We start from the raw sequence: 14,976 nt of genomic DNA on the forward strand, positions 1-14,976 counted from the left end.
CACGGGCTCACACGAGCTCACACGAGCTCACACGGGCTCACACGGGCTCACACGAGCTCACACAAGCTCACCCGGGCTCACACGGGCTCACACGAGCTCACCCGGGCTCACATGGGCTCACACGGACACACACGAGCTCACACGAGCTCACCTGGGCTCACACGAGCTCACACGGGCACACACGAGCTCACACGGGCTCACACGGGCACACACGAGCTCACACGAGCTCACCCGGGCTCACACGAGCTCACACGGGCACACACGGACACACACGAGCTCACACGAGCTCACTCGGGCTCACACGGGCTCACACGAGCTCTTACGGACACACACGAGCTCACACGAGCTCACTCGGGCTCACACGGGCTCACACGAGCTCACACGAGCTCACCCGGGCTCACACGGGCTCACACGAGCTCACCCGGGCTCACATGGGCTCACACGGACACACACGAGCTCACACGAGCTCACCTGGGCTCACACGAGCTCACACGGGCACACACGAGCTCACACGGGCTCACACGGGCTCACACGAGCTCACACGGGCTCACACGAGCTCACACGAGCTCACACGGGCTCACACGGGCTCACACGAGCTCACACGAGCTCACCCGGGCTCACACGGGCTCACACGAGCTCACCCGGGCTCACATGGGCTCACACGGACACACACGAGCTCACACGAGCTCACCTGGGCTCACACGAGCTCACACGGACACACACGAGCTCACACGAGCTCACACGGGCTCACACGAGCTCACACGGGCTCACACGGACACACACGAGCTCACACGAGCTCACACGAGCTCAAAGAGGCTCACATGAGCTCACATGAGCTCACCCGGGCTCACACGAGCTCACACGGGCACACACGGACACACACGAGCTCACACGAGCTCACTCGGGCTCACCCGGGCTCACACGAGCTCACACGGGCACACACGGACACACACGAGGTCACACGAGCTCACTCGGGCTCACACGGGCTCACACGGACACACACGAGCTCACACGAGCTCACTCGGGCTCACACGGACACACACGAGCTCTTACGGACACACACGAGCTAACACGAGCTCACTCGGGCTCACACGGGCTCACACGGACACACACGAGCTCACACGAGCTCGCACGAGCTCACACGGGCTCACACGGACACACACGAGCTCACCTGGGCTCACACGAGCTCACACGAGCTCACCCGGGCTCACCCGGGCTCACACGGGCTCACACGAGCTCTTACGGACACACACGAGCTCACCCGAGCTCACACGAGCTCACACGAGCTCACACGGACACACACGAGCTCAAAGAGGCTCACATGAGCTCACACGAGCTCACCCGGGCTCACACGAGCTCACACGGGCACACACGGACACACACGAGCTCACACGAGCTCACTCGGGCTCACCCGGGCTCACACGAGCTCACACGGGCACACACGGACACACACGAGCTCACACGAGCTCACTCGGGCTCACACGGGCTCACACGGACACACACGAGCTCACACGAGCTCACTCGGGCTCACACGGGCTCACACGAGCTCTTACGGACACACACGAGCTCACACGAGCTCACTCGGGCTCACACGGGCTCACACGGACACACACGAGCTCACACGAGCTCGCACGAGCTCACACGGGCTCACACGGACACACACGAGCTCACCTGGGCTCACACGAGCTCACACGAGCTCACCCGGGCTCACCCGGGCTCACACGGGCTCACACGAGCTCTTACGGACACACACGAGCTCACCCGAGCTCACACGGACACACACGAGCTCAAAGAGGCTCACATGAGCTCACACGAGCTCACCCGGGCTCACACGAGCTCACACGAGCTCACACGGGCTCACACGGGCTCAGCCAGGCTCACACTCACGCAGACCCCCGAACACGCTCTTGCACACCCACTCCCACAGCGCCCCCCCGTGCCTGGGCACCCCCGTGGGCACCCCCGAGCGCGCTGGCACGGCTGAACCCCCATCACCCCCCTGTGGGCACCCTCAGCCACGGCCCCGCACGCACGGGCACGCCCGTGTGCACCCCCCATTTGTGCACACATGGGTTCCCTCCCCATGTCCCCCCTCACCCCGTGTCCCCCCCCGAGTCCGTGTCCCCTCCCCAGCTCGTGTCCCCCCCCTGACCCCGTGTCCCCCCCAAGCCCGTGTCCCCCCCAAGCCCGTGTTCTCCCCTAGCCCGTGTCCCCCCCCATGTTCCCCCCCAGCCCGTGTCCCCCCCAACCCGTGTCCCCCCCCATGTCCCCCTAAGCCTGTGTCCCCTCCCTCAGCCCCTGTCTCCCCCCTAGTCCGTGTCCCCTCTGAGTCCGTGTCCCCCCCCAGCTCGTGTCCCCCTCTGACCCCCCAACCCGTGTCCCCCCGACCCCGTGTCTCTTCCCCAGCCCGTGTCCCCCCCCATGTCCCCCTAAGCCTGTGTCCCCTCCCTCAGCCCGTGTCTCCCCCCTAGTCCGTGTCCCCCCCAGCCCGTGTCCCCCTCTGACCCCGTGTCCCCCCAGCCCGTGTCCCCCCGGGCCGTGTCCCCTCCCCGAGTCCGTGTCCGCCTCCATGTCCCCCCTAAGCCCGTGTCCCCCCCGACCCCGTGTCCCCCCCGTGTCCCCCGCCCCGTCCCGCCCCGTCCCTTCCAGCCGCGGCAGCTCCTTCGTTCACGTCCTTTATTGCAATAAATAACCAAAACCAGCCCAAACCTCCAGCGTGAGACCCCCGGGGGGGTGTGGGGGGGTTTAACCCTTCCCTCCGCATCCCACCCTCGCGCGGGGAACGACAAACCCCACCCGAGTCACAGCCCCCCCGCACCCCCTTTCCCCGCCTCTCTCCACAAAGCCCCGACACCTCCAGGAGCCTCCAGCCAACGCCGGGGGTGGCTCCTGACCCCCCGCAGCCCCCTCCCCAGAACTCCGGGAGCCCCCTCCCCAGAGCTCCGGGAGCCCCCTCCCCAGCCTCAGCCCACTCCCCAGAGCTCCGGGAGCCCCCTCCCCAGCCTCAGCCCCTTCCCCAGCCTCAGCCCCCTCCCCAGCCTCAGCCCCTTCCCCAGCCTCAGACCCTCCTCAGAGCTCCAGGATCCCCCTCCTCAACCTCAGCCCCCTCCCCAGAGCTCCGGGAGCCCCCTCCCAAATCTCAGCCCCCTCCCCAGAGCTCCGGGAGCCCCCTCCTCAGCCTCAGCCCCCTCCCCAGCCTCAGCCCCCTCCCCAACCTCAGACCCTCCTCAGAGCTCCGGGAGCCCCCTCCTCAGCCTCAGCCCCCTCCCCAACCTCAGACCCTCCTCAGAGTTCCAGGATCCCCCTCCTCAACCTCAGCGCCCTCCCCAGAGCTCCGGGAGCCCCCTCCCCAGCCTCAGCCCCCTCCCCAGCCTCAGCTCCCTCCTCAGCCTCAGCCGCCTCCCCAGCCTCAGCCCCCTCCCCAACCTCAGACCCTCCTCAGAGCTCCAGGACCCTCCTCCCCAACCTCAGTCCCCTCCCCAGAGCTCCGGGAGCCCCCTCCCCAGCCTCAGCCCCCTCCCCAGCCTCAGCCCCCTCCCTTCGCATCCCCCGGGGCCGGAGCATCTCCCTCCCTCCCCTCCCCTTCGCAGCCGCCTCTGTCCGGCTCACTCGGGGCCAGCTCAGCGTTGCCCTACAAGAAATACGCGATGTTTTCGGGGTCGAGGGGCGCCTGGATGTCCAGTTTGCGGCACTTGCTGCTGTCCTGCTCCACGATCTCCAGGCGCAGCGCGGGCGGCTTCGCTCGCTGCGTGCCCGGGGAGGGGCTGCTCCGGCTCCTCAGCGGCTGCTTGTCCGAATCCTCCACCGCGATGCGCAGGGTGCAGCCCCGGGGCAGCAGCTCCTGCTCGTAGGCGGCTGCCAGCTGGTTCACCACACGCCGCTCCACCTCGGGAGGCAACGGAGCAGCTCCCTTCAGCAGCATCCCCCCCAACCCCTGCACCGCGAGCCTCCCGGGGCACCCCATCCCCCAAAACCCTCCTGCCCGTCCCGTGCTGTCCCGTCGCTGTTTCCCCCTCCCTCCCTCTCCCCACACCGCGGAGATCTCCCGCAGGGAGCCGCGGGGACAGCCCCAAGGGATGAGCCCGACTGTCCTGGCACGGAGCAGGGCTGGAGGTGATGCTGTGGGCTTTGCCCCTGCTCCCTCCTCAGCTTCATCCCTGCTGCCTCCCTGCCTTCATCCCTGCTCTCTCCTCAGCTTCATCCCTGCTGCCTCCTTGCCTTCATCCCTGCTCTCTCCTCAGCTTCATCCCTGCTCTCTCCTTGCTTTCATCCCTTCTTCCCTGGCTTCATCCCTGCTCCCTCCTTGCCTTCATCCCTGCTCTCTCCTCAGCTTCATCCCTGCTCCCTCCTTGCCTTCATCCCATCTCCTTCCCTGGCTTCATCCCTGCTCCCTCCTCAGCTTCATCCCTGATCCTTCCCTGGCTTCATCACTGCTCCCTCCTTGGCCTTGTTCCTTCTCCTTCCTCAGCTTCATCCCTGCTCCTCCTCACCTTCTCCCCTGTCTCCCTCCTCAGCTTCATCCCTGCTCCTTCCTTGGCTTCATCCCGCTCCCTCCTTGGCTTTGTCCCTGCTCCCTCCTTGCCTTTATCCCATCTCCCTCCCTGGCTTCTCCCCATTTCCCTCCTTGGCTTTGTCCTCTCTCCCTCCTCAGCTTCTCCCCCATCTCAGCTTCATCCTTGCTCCCTCCTTGGCTTCATCCTTGCTCTGTCTTCATCCTCTCTCCCATTCCCTCCTCAGCTTCAGCCCCATTCCCTCCTCATCTTCATCCCTGCTCCCTCCCCATCTTCAGCCCTGCCCCCTCCTCATCATCACCTCTTCTCCCTCCTCATCTTCACTTGATCTACTTCCTCAGCCTCTCCCCATCTTCCTGCTCAGCTTCATCCCTGCTCCCTCCTCATCTTCATTCCATCTCCCTCCCCAGTCTCTCCCCATCATCCTCCTCAGCTTTGTCCCTTCTCCCTCCTTGGATTCTCATCTCCCTCCTCAGCCTCTCCCCAACTCCCTCAGCCTCTCCCTGTCTCCCTCCTCAGCTTTCTCTCTGTTCCCTCCTCATCTTCACTCCATCTCCCTCCTCAGTCTCTCCCCATGTCCCTCAGCCTCTCCTCACCTTCCTCAGCCTCTCCTCACCTCCCTCAGCCTTTCCCCATGTCCCTCAGCCTCTCCCCATCTTCCCTGGCCTCTCTCCCTGTCTCCCTCAGCCTCTCCCCACCTTCCTCAGCCTCTCCCCACCTTCCTCAGCCTCTCCCCACCTTCCTCAGCCTCTCCCCACCTTCCTCAGCCTCTCTCCATCTCCCTCAGCCTCTCCCCATCTCCCCTGGCCTCTCCCTGTCTCCCTCCTCAGCTTCCTCTCTGTTCCCTCCTCATCTTCACTCCATCTCCCTCCTCAGCCTCTCCCCATCTCCCTCAGCCTCTCCCCACCTTCCTCACCCTCTCTCCATCTCCCCTGGCCTCTCCTCACCTTCCTCAGCCTCTCCCCATCTCCCTCAGTCTCTCCCTGTCTCCTTCCTCAGCTTCATCCCTGCTCCCTGCTCATCTTCACTCCATCTCCCTCCTCAGCCTCTCCCCATCTCCCTCAGCCTCTCCCCACCTTCCTCAGCCTCTCCCCATCTCCCCTGGCCTCTCCTCACTTCCCTCAGCCTCTCCCCACCTCCCTCACCCTCTCCCCATCCCCCTCAGCCTCTCCTCATGTCCCTCAGCCTCTCCCCATCTCCCCTGGCCTCTCCTTGTCTCCCTCAGCCTCTCCCTATCTCCCTCCTCAGCTTCTTCTCTGTTCCCTCCTCATCTTCACTCCATCTCCTTCCTCAGCCTCTCCCCATCTCCCCTGGCCTCTCTCCCTGTCTCCCTCAGCCTCTCCCCACCATCCTCAGCCTCTCCCTGTCTCCTTCAGCCTCTCCCCACCATCCTCAGCCTCTCCCTGCCTCCCCCCTCCTCCCTACCTCGTGTTTGATGGAGCGGGCGCCGTAGTGCAGGTTGTAGCCATCGGCCAGCACGTCCATCACCTCCCTGTCCCACAGCAGGGTGATGTTGTGCCTTGCCTTGGCCTGCCAGGGAGGGAGAGGAGGAGGAAGAGTTACCCCACGGCCTCCAGCCACCCTGGCACCCCATTCCCACAGCTGTGGGGACACCCTGGGGTGGGGGGAGAGGGGATTGGGGTGGGGGTGGAGGTTTCCTCCTCGTGCCCCTCCAGGAGGAGTCCCCTCAGAAGCCAGGGCTGGCTGTTCCTTACCTTCTTGGCCCAAAAACTGAGCTCCTTGTTGACCAGCTGGATGAGCTCAGAGTGGCAGAAAGGGAGGAAATAAACAATCTCATTGATCCTGCCCAGGAACTCGTCCCTTCGGAAGTGAGCCTGTGGGGATGGGCAGGACACAGGGGCTGGGGCAGAGCCTGAGCTGGGCAGGAACCAGCCCCTGCAGCAGCACAGGCTGGGGGTGAGCTGCTGGAGAGCAGCTCTGGGACAGGGCCCTGGCACTGCTGGGGGGCAGCAACTGCCCATGAGCAGCAGCGTGGGCTGGTGGGCAAGAAGCCAATGGCAGCCTGGGGGCATGAAGAGAGTGTGGGCAGCAGGTTGAGGGAGCTTGTGCTGCCCCTGTGCTCTGCCCCAGCTGCAGTGGGGAGGCCACATCTGCAGTGCTGTGGCCAGGGCTGGGCTGCCCAGCTGCAGAGAGACAGGGAAGTGCTGCAGAGAGGCCAGTGCAGGGCTGCCAAGGTGCTGAGGGGCTGCAGCATGTGTGTGAGGAGGAAAGGCTGCAGCCCTGGGGCTGCTCAGCCTGGGGCTGCTCAGCCTGAGCTCAGGGGCACCTCAGCAACACTCACAAGCACCTAAAGGCTCCTGCAAGGTGCTGAAAGGCTCAGGAGCAAGTCCTTTGGTGCTGAGGGGAGGGAGCCCTGGCCCAGGCTGCCCAGGGAAGGTGTGGAGGCTCCTTCTCTGAGGTTTCCAACCCCAGCTGGACACGTTCCTGTGCCCCCTGAGCCAGGGGCAGCTGCTGGAGCAGGGGCTGGGGCTGCAGCAGCTCTGCAGGGCCCTGCCAGCCCCCACCAGTCAGATTTTAGGGTTCTGTGGCAGGGTCAGGAGTGATGGAGACCCCAGGGACCACCTGCATCTCCCCCCAGCTCATGTGGCCACACAGTGAGGCCCCAGCAGCCCCAAGGCTGTGGGGTTGGGCTCAGCAGAGGGACTCCAGGTCACCAGAACCTCCCAGCACAGCTTCCAAGAGGAATGGATTCCCCTGGAGATGGGAAGAGGAACCAGAGATGTTTCCCTGCCACCCCCAGGGCTTTTGCCACGACAGCAACACCCCCCAGTGCTCTCCAGCTCCTGGGCTCTTGTCTGAGCCTTGTGCTGGGAGGTCAGTGTCAGCCTCTGTAGGAGCTGATGGGTGAGCAGCAGCCTGAGGGCTTCAGCAACCTCTGCAAGAAGCTTCATCCCCTGGGGACATGTTGATGTTCTCCTGGCCCCACAGAATCCCACAATGGATGAGGTCTTGAAGCTGCTGGAGCCCAGCCCTGAGCTCCCCCTGCCACAGCCAGCACTGAGCCACAGCCCTCAGCACCTCACCCCAGGGCTTTGGGATCCCTCCAGGGCTGGGCACTGCCCCAGCTCCCTGGGCAGCCTGGCACAGGGCTGACACCCCTCTCAGGGAAACAGTTCTGCCCCAGCTCCAGCCTCAGCCTCCCCTGGAGCAGCTCCAGCCCCTTTCCTCTCCTGTCACTTGGAGCTCAAACAGCAGAGCCTCAAACCACCCCCAGCCACAACCTCCTGGGATGTTTTAGTGGCTGAAAGCTGAGCAATGAGATCCTGGCCCTTAGCTCAGAGCTGGCTGAGCTGGATTCTGCACCCAGTGCCTGAAGCTTTGGCACAGCTCAACTATCAGCTGTGGACACAGCCCAGCCCAGCCCAGCCCAGCCCAGCCCAGCTCAGCTCAGCCCAGCCCAGCCCAGCCCAGCCCAGCCCAGCTCAGCCCAGCCCAGCCCAGCCCAGCCCAGCCCAGACCAGCCCAGCCCAGACCAGCCCAGCCCAGCCCAGCCCAGCCCAGCCCAGCCCAGCCCAGCTCTACCTTCAGGATGGGTCGAATGACCTTCTCCTTGAACTGCTTGGAGATGGTGATCTTCTCTGAGGCCTGGACATCCTCTGAAAGACAGGACAGGGCTCAGTGAGACACCAGCTCCCAGCTGCTGGAGGAGCAAAGGGCTGTGAGGAGGAGCTGGGGGATGGGTGAGGGGGTGAGCTGGGGCTCCAAGGTGTGACCTGGGACCTCCCCACCAGCCACACTTTGCTCTGGCAGAGGGGTGTTGGGCTCTCCTGTGGCTGCCCCCTGCACAGGTTGGGTGCCTGAGGGGAGCACCCTGTGCTTGCATGGCAAAAGAGCTCTGGCTCTGCCTCTTCCCTCTGCCCCACAGCCCCAGGAGCTGCTGGCTGGAGGTCTGGGCTAGCAGCACTCCTGATGTGGCCAGCACAGGCTCTGGGGCTGCTCTGTACAGGGTAATGCAGGGCTGGCAGGCTCAGAGGAAGGGTCCTGAGCAGGGAGGGAGGGTCCTGAGAAGGGAGGGAGGGTCCTGAGCAGGGAGGAAGGGTCTTTGAGAGGGTCCCCAGCACAGAGGAAGGGTCCCCAGCAAGGAGGAAGACTCATCAGCAGGGAGGAAGGGTCCCCAGCACAGAAGATGAGTATCCAGCATGGAGAAGGGTCCTCAGCAGGGAGAAAGGGTCCTGAGCAGGGAGGAAGACTCCTCAGGAGGGAGGAAGGCTCCTGAGCAGGGAAGAGAGTCCCCAGCAGAGAGGAAGGCTCATCAGCAGGGAGGAAGAGTCCCCAGTACAGAAGATGAGTCCCCAGCAGGGAGGAAGGCTCCTGAGCAGGGAGGAAGAGTCCTCAGGAGGGAGGAAGGCTCCTGAGCAAGGAGGAAGGCTCCTGAGCAGGGAAGAGTCCCCAGCAGAGAGGAAGGCTCATCAGCAGTGAGGAAGACTCCTCAGCAGGGAGGAAGGCTCCTGAGCAGGGAGGAAGGCTCCTCAGCAGGGAAGAGAGTCCCCAGCAGAGAGGAAGACTCCTCAGCAGTGAGGAAGGCTCCTGAGCAGGGAGGAAGGCTCCTGAGCAGGGAAGAAGAGTCCCCAGCAGAGAGGAAGGCTCTGGGCAGGGAGGAAGACTCCTCAGCAGTGAGGAAGGCTCCTGAGCAGAGAGGAAGACTCCTCAGCAGTGAGGAAGGCTCTGGGCAGGGAGGAAGACTCCTGAGCAGAGAGGAAGACTCCTCAGCAGTGAGGAAGAGTCTCCAGCAGGGAGGAAGGCTCCTGAGCAGTGAGGAAGACTCCTCAGCAGTGAGGAAGACTCCTGAGCAGTGAGGAAGGCTCTGGGCAGTGTGAGCAGCTCGGGGCCACTTCCCCAGGCCGACTGCAGATGGAGCCCGGGGCTGAGCTGCCGCCGGCCGGCCCCGAGCTGCCGCTGCCCTCCCCTGCCCATCCCTGCCCTGCCCTCCCCTGCCCACCCTGCTCCCTGCCCATCCCTGCCCATCCCTGCCCTCCCCTGCCCTGCCCTGCCCTGCCCTGCCCATCCCTGCCCTGCCCTGCCCTGCCCTCCCCTGCCCTGCCCACCCTGCTCCCTGCCCTGCCCTCCCCTCCCCTGCCCACCCTGCTCCCTGCCGCTGGCACCCAGTGGCCGCTGTGCCCTGCCACGCCTGGGCTCTCCCGTGAGGATGGGCTGGAGTGAGCCCAGAGGAGCCAGAGGGATGATGTGAGAGCTGCAGCTGGTTCCTGTGTGCTCAGGGCACTGAGGCTTCATTTGGTGACACAGGGAAAGGGTTTGAGGATCTGAGCTCAACAGGGCACAGAGAGCCAGGGAAGTGCTGCAGAGAGGCCAGTGCAGGGCTGCCAAGGTGCTGAGGGGCTGCAACATGTGTGTGAGGAGGAAAGGCTGCAGCCCTGGGGCTGCTCAGCCTGGGGAACAGAAGCCTGAGCTCAGGGGCACCTCAGCAACACTCACAAGCACCTAAAGGCTCCTGCAAGGTGCTGAAAGGCTCAGGAGCAAGTGCTTTGGTGCTGAGGGGAGGGAGCCCTGGCCCAGGCTGCCCAGGGAGGGTGTGGAGGCTCCTTCTCAAGGTTCCCAACCCCAGCTGGACACGTTCCTGTGCCCCTGAGCCAGGGGCAGCTGCTGGAGCAGGGGCTGGGGCTGCAGCAGCTCTGCAGGACCCTGCCAGCCCCAGCACTCAGGGATCTGTGTGTTCCTTAAGCAATCACAGATCTCAAGGACTGGAAGGGACCTGCAGAGCTCATCCAGTGCAACCCCCTGCCAGAGCAGCAGCACCTAGAGCAGGGCACACAGGGACTCATCCAGCTGGGGTTGGGATGGCTCCAGAGAAGGAGCCTCCACAGCCCATCTGGGCAGCCCCTGCCAGTGCTCCCTCACCTGTGACAGCAGCTTGGTTCAGAACACTTCTGATGGGGAAAGGCTGCAGCCCTGGGGCTGCTGAGCCTGGGGAACAGAAGCCTGAGCTCAGGGGCACCTCAGCAACACTCACAAGCACCTAAAGGCTCCTGCAAGGTGCTGCAAGGCTCAGGAGCAAGTGCTTTGGTGCTGAGGAGAGGGAGCCCTGGCCCAGGCTGCCCAGGGAGGGTGTGGAGGCTCCTTCCTTGGAGCTCTTCAAGACCCCCCTGGCCACGTTCCTGTGTGACCTGATCTAGGTGGGAGCTGCTTCTGCAGAGGGTTGCACTGGCTGAGCTCTGAAGGTCCCTTCCAACCCCCCCACGCTGTGGTTCCATGCTCCTGTGATCATCTGCTGCTCCCCCTTAGATGCCACAGAAGCAGCTCCATCCCTCAGCCTTCCCAGACCCTGCTGCTGACCTCTCCAGCCACAGCCTCCAGCAGCATGCCCAAGCCAAGGCCTCAGCAGGTTGCAATGGGCTCCACCAGAGCTCAATGCTGGGCAGGTTTGTGAGGCAAAGCTCATTTTGCTGTGTGTGTTCTCTCCCCAGCCTTTGCTCCCTGCAGCTCTCTGCCTTCCAGCTGGAGCAATTAAAATTCAATGCTCTGCTCATTTAGCAGCAAAAGCTCTTGGCATTTGAAAATGTTACCCTTAAAGTTCAGTTGCAGGCTGGCTTTGTCCTTTACCTGCTTTGATTGAAGTGTAAAGGTTCTGAATTAAAGGCAGCTGCAGCATCTCCTTCTCCAAAGGAAAAGGGAGAGACAGTGAGAGAGCAGCTGGAAAAGGCTTTGGGAGCTAAAGCACAGTGATGCCCCCCTGGTGCCATGGAGCTGATGCTCAGGGCTGGGGCACAGCACACTCACAGCTCCCTGGATGGGGAACCCTGAGCTGGGGCTGAGGGCCAGGGGTTGGTGGGGGCTGTGGCAGTGCTGGGGGAAGGGTTGGGCTTGAGGGGGCTTCAGAGGCTTGTCCAGCCTCTACCATTGTGGGATTGTGCAAAGCAGAGGGAGCAAAGCTGGGGAAGGGGCTGGAGCACAAGGGGCTGGGGAGGGGCTGAGGGAATGGGGGTGCTGAGCCTGGAGAAGAGGAGCCTGAGGGGACACAGCAGCACTCTCTGACACTCCCTCACAGCAGCCTGTGCCTGGGGAGGTTGGTCTCTGCTCCTGAGCTCCAAGTGACAGGACAAGAGGGAAGGGGCTGGAGTTGCCCCAGGGGAGGTTGAGGTTGGAGGGTCAGTCTCTGCTCCTGAGCTCCAAAACAAGAGGGAAGGGGCTGGAGTTGGAGCAAGAGGGCTGAAGGAGCAAGAGCCTGGAGACAGAGGCTGCAGGGTGAGGCTGGGGAAGGGGCTGGAGCACAAGGGGCTGAGGGAATGGGGGTGTTGAGGCTGGAGAAGAGGAGCCTGAGGGGACACAGCAGCACTCTCTGACACTCCCTCACAGCAGCCTGCATTGAGCTGGGGTCAGGCTCTGCTCCCCAGGACCAAAGGAAAGGGGCTGGAGTTACCCAGGGGAGGTTGAGTTGGAGACTGGGGGGGTCAGTCTTTGCTCCTGAGCTACAGAACAAGAGGAAAGTGGCTGGAGATGCCCCAGGGGAGGTTGAGGCTGGAGCTGAGGCAGAACTGTTTCCCTCCGAGGTGTGTCAGCCCTGTGCCAGGCTGCCCAGGGAGCTGGGGCAGTGCCCAGCCCTGGAGGGATCCCAAAGCCCTGGGGTGAGGTGCTGAGGGCTGTGGCTCAGTGCTGGCTGTGGCAGGGTGAGCTCAGGGCTGGGCTCCAGCAGCTTCAGGGGCTTCAACAACCCAAATGACTCTGTGATTCTCTGATTCTATCATGGGAGGGAGAACTGGACAGATGGGGCTGTCACAGCAGCAGGTCCCTCTGGCACAGGAGCATCCCCAAAGCTGTGGGATGTGTCAGTGTGGAGCAGCACAGGAGGGAGCACAGAGAGGCAACTGAGGGGTCTGGGAGCATCCCCTGGCAGGGAGGTGACTGAGCTGCTGCCCTGGGAATGGTGGAAGGAGATGGATCCTTTAGGGATTCCACTGGCCCAGGAGGAGCAAGTGCTTTGGTGCTGAGGGGAGGGAGCCCTGGCCCAGGCTGCCCAGGGAGGGTGTGGAGGCTCCTTCTCAAGGTTCCCAACCCCAGCTGGACACGTTCCTGTGCCCCCTGAGCCAGGGGCAGCTGCTGGAGCAGGGGCTGGGGCTGCAGCAGCTCTGCAGGGCCCTGCCAGCCCCAGCACTCAGGGACTCTGAGCACAACACAGGGAGGCCAGTACCTAGGTTGTCTGCAATCCTTTTCTTGCTCATGTCCGTGGCCTCCTGGCGCAGCTGCAGCGCGTGCTGGGCGATCTCGTCGCTCGCCACGTTGGAGGTCATGATGAAGATGGCATCCCTGCAATCGATGGTTTTCCCCTTCCCATCTGTCAGCCTGCCCTGCAACAACAAGGAGCCAAGAGCAGCATGAGCAGGGGTCACAGGACACTTGCCAAACACCAGGGAGGAGGATACTTTGAGCCCATCACAGCCACAGGGACACTGAGGGGCTGCAGCAGAGCTGGGGAAGGGGCTGGAGCACAAGGGGCTGGGCAGGGGCTGAGGGAATGGGGGTGTTGGGGCTGGAGAAGAGGAGGCTGAGGGGACACAGCAGCACTCTCTGACACTCCCTCACAGCAGCCTGTGGCCAGGAGGCTCAGGCTCTGCTCCCAAGCCATGAGCAACAGCACAAGAGGTTGTTGTGTTGAGGGTGTTGAGCCCTGAGAGAAGGAGGCTGAGGAGAGGTTGAGTTTGGAGACTGGAGGGTCAGTCTCTGCTCCTGAGCTCCAAGTGACAGGACAAGAGGGAAGGGGCTGGAGTTGGCCCAGGGGAGGTTGAGGTTGGAGGGTCAGTCTCTGCTCCTGAGCTCCAAAACAAGAGGGAAGGGGCTGGAGTTGGAGCAAGAGGGCTGAAGGAGCAAGAGCCTGGAGCCAGAGGCTGCAGGGTGAGGCTGGGGAAGGGGCTGGAGCACAAGGGGCTGAGGGAATGGGGGTGTTGAGGCTGGAGAAGAGGAGCCTGAGGGGACACAGCAGCACTCTCTGACACTCCCTCACAGCAGCCTGTGGCTCAAGGTCTCTTCTCCCAAGTGACAGGATGAGCAGAACCAGCCTGGAGTTGCCCCAGGGGAGGCTGAGGCTGGAGCTGAGGCAGAACTGTTTCCCTGAGAGGGGTGTCAGCCCCTGTGCCAGGCTGCCCAGGGAGCTGGGGCAGTGCCCAGCCCTGCAGGGATCCCAAAGCCCTGGGGTGAGGTGCTGAGGGCTGTGGCTCAGTGCTGGCTGTGGCAGGGGGAGCTCAGGGCTGGGCTCCAGCAGCCTCCAGTTCTTTCCCAACCCAAATGACTCTCTGACTGTCTGACTCTAAGCAGCTCTACATCCAACAGCTGCAGCACCAGCCCTCCTCCCAGCACTCCCAGCACAGGGACCCTTCCAAAGCACCACTTCTCTTGAGTAATGAAAAGCAGAGACAGCAGCCAGGCAGCAAGCAGCCTCTCCCCAGGCAGTTCCTTTCCTTGCTGTGTCTCCAGCAGCAAACATCCAGCACAATGACACAAATCCTTGTTGGGTGCTTGAGATTAACATTTGGGTTATTGCCCTGTCAAGTGAATGCTCCAGGAATTGATTTCACATTTAGCTGCTGCTGCCATGATCTATGCAAGGGAAAGATGCTGTTATTAATCCTTAAAAGCCAAACAAACCAGCAAACAAACAAATAAACCACCTCTGCCAACCTTCCAGGGAGTGCTGCTGGTGTCTGGGGGGTCTCTGAGGGCTCAGCAGCCCCTCCAAAGTCAATGGCAGAGCTTGAGGGCTCACCAGAGGGGACACAGAGCTGCAGCCACCCCACCCCAAGCTTCCCCCTGAGGCCAGGAGCCACTCAAGCACTTGGAAGTCCCTGGGCTTGTCCTCAGACAGTGGGTATGTGCTCACCTTCCCCTTCTGAGTGGGCATCTGCCTGTGGTGTGGCACACAGACACCCAGGAGGGCTGTCCTGAGGAGCTGATGGGCATGGACCTGCCTCTGAGGGCCACAAAACCCCTTGGAGGTGTCTAGAACGTCCCCCCTGTGCCTTCACCTGTCCCCAGCACACTGCTGGGAGGTTCCCTGGGCAGCAGGAGCTCTCCTGGCTCTGCCTCCAGCACACACAAAGCTTTCAGGAGCCCCAGACTCCTCCAAGGTGGCCACCCCAGGAGCTTGGTGTCTGTCACAGCAGCTCTGTGCCAGTGGCCCTTCACCATGGCAGCTCAGAGAAGGTTTTGGCTTCTTTGGCAGCCAGCTCAAGGGCTCATGAGCCACAGCAGACCCCTCCTGGAGCAGCAGTTGATGTGTTACTGATGGAGGCAGGTCCATGCCCAAGGCTCCTCTCAGGTGTCTCCATGAGTGTTCTGGTTTGCACTGGAGTCCTGAGAAGCCACCTCAGACCCTCCCAGGTGGTTTGTCCATGGCAGGGGGGTTGGAATGAGATGCTCTCAAAGGTCTCTCCCAACCTAAAGCATCCCAGGGTGGTGTGGCTTGGGGGAGGGGGGAAGGTGTGAGGCAAATCACACC

At 63.1% G+C, this 14,976-nt stretch overlaps 1 protein-coding gene across 1 annotated transcript in view; it reads right to left on the minus strand.

Moving 5' to 3' along the window:
• Nucleotides 1-3,557: 3,557 nt before the first annotated feature.
• Nucleotides 3,558-14,976, minus strand: part of CLPB (ClpB family mitochondrial disaggregase) — a 99,785-nt gene continuing 88,366 nt past the window's right edge. Inside the window, exons 13-17 of the mRNA XM_062020314.1 lie at nucleotides 12,676-12,832; nucleotides 8,055-8,128; nucleotides 6,227-6,346; nucleotides 5,937-6,041; nucleotides 3,558-3,886 (exon numbers count right to left, since the gene is read on the minus strand). Coding sequence (XP_061876298.1) covers nucleotides 3,632-3,886; nucleotides 5,937-6,041; nucleotides 6,227-6,346; nucleotides 8,055-8,128; nucleotides 12,676-12,832 — 711 coding nt within the window. The 3' untranslated portion in view covers nucleotides 3,558-3,631. The remainder of the gene's footprint in view (nucleotides 3,887-5,936; nucleotides 6,042-6,226; nucleotides 6,347-8,054; nucleotides 8,129-12,675; nucleotides 12,833-14,976) is intronic.

The sequence above is a fragment of the Colius striatus genome, chromosome 1 (assembly GCF_028858725.1).
Source record: "Colius striatus isolate bColStr4 chromosome 1, bColStr4.1.hap1, whole genome shotgun sequence".
Taxonomy (NCBI): Eukaryota; Metazoa; Chordata; class Aves; order Coliiformes; family Coliidae; genus Colius; species Colius striatus.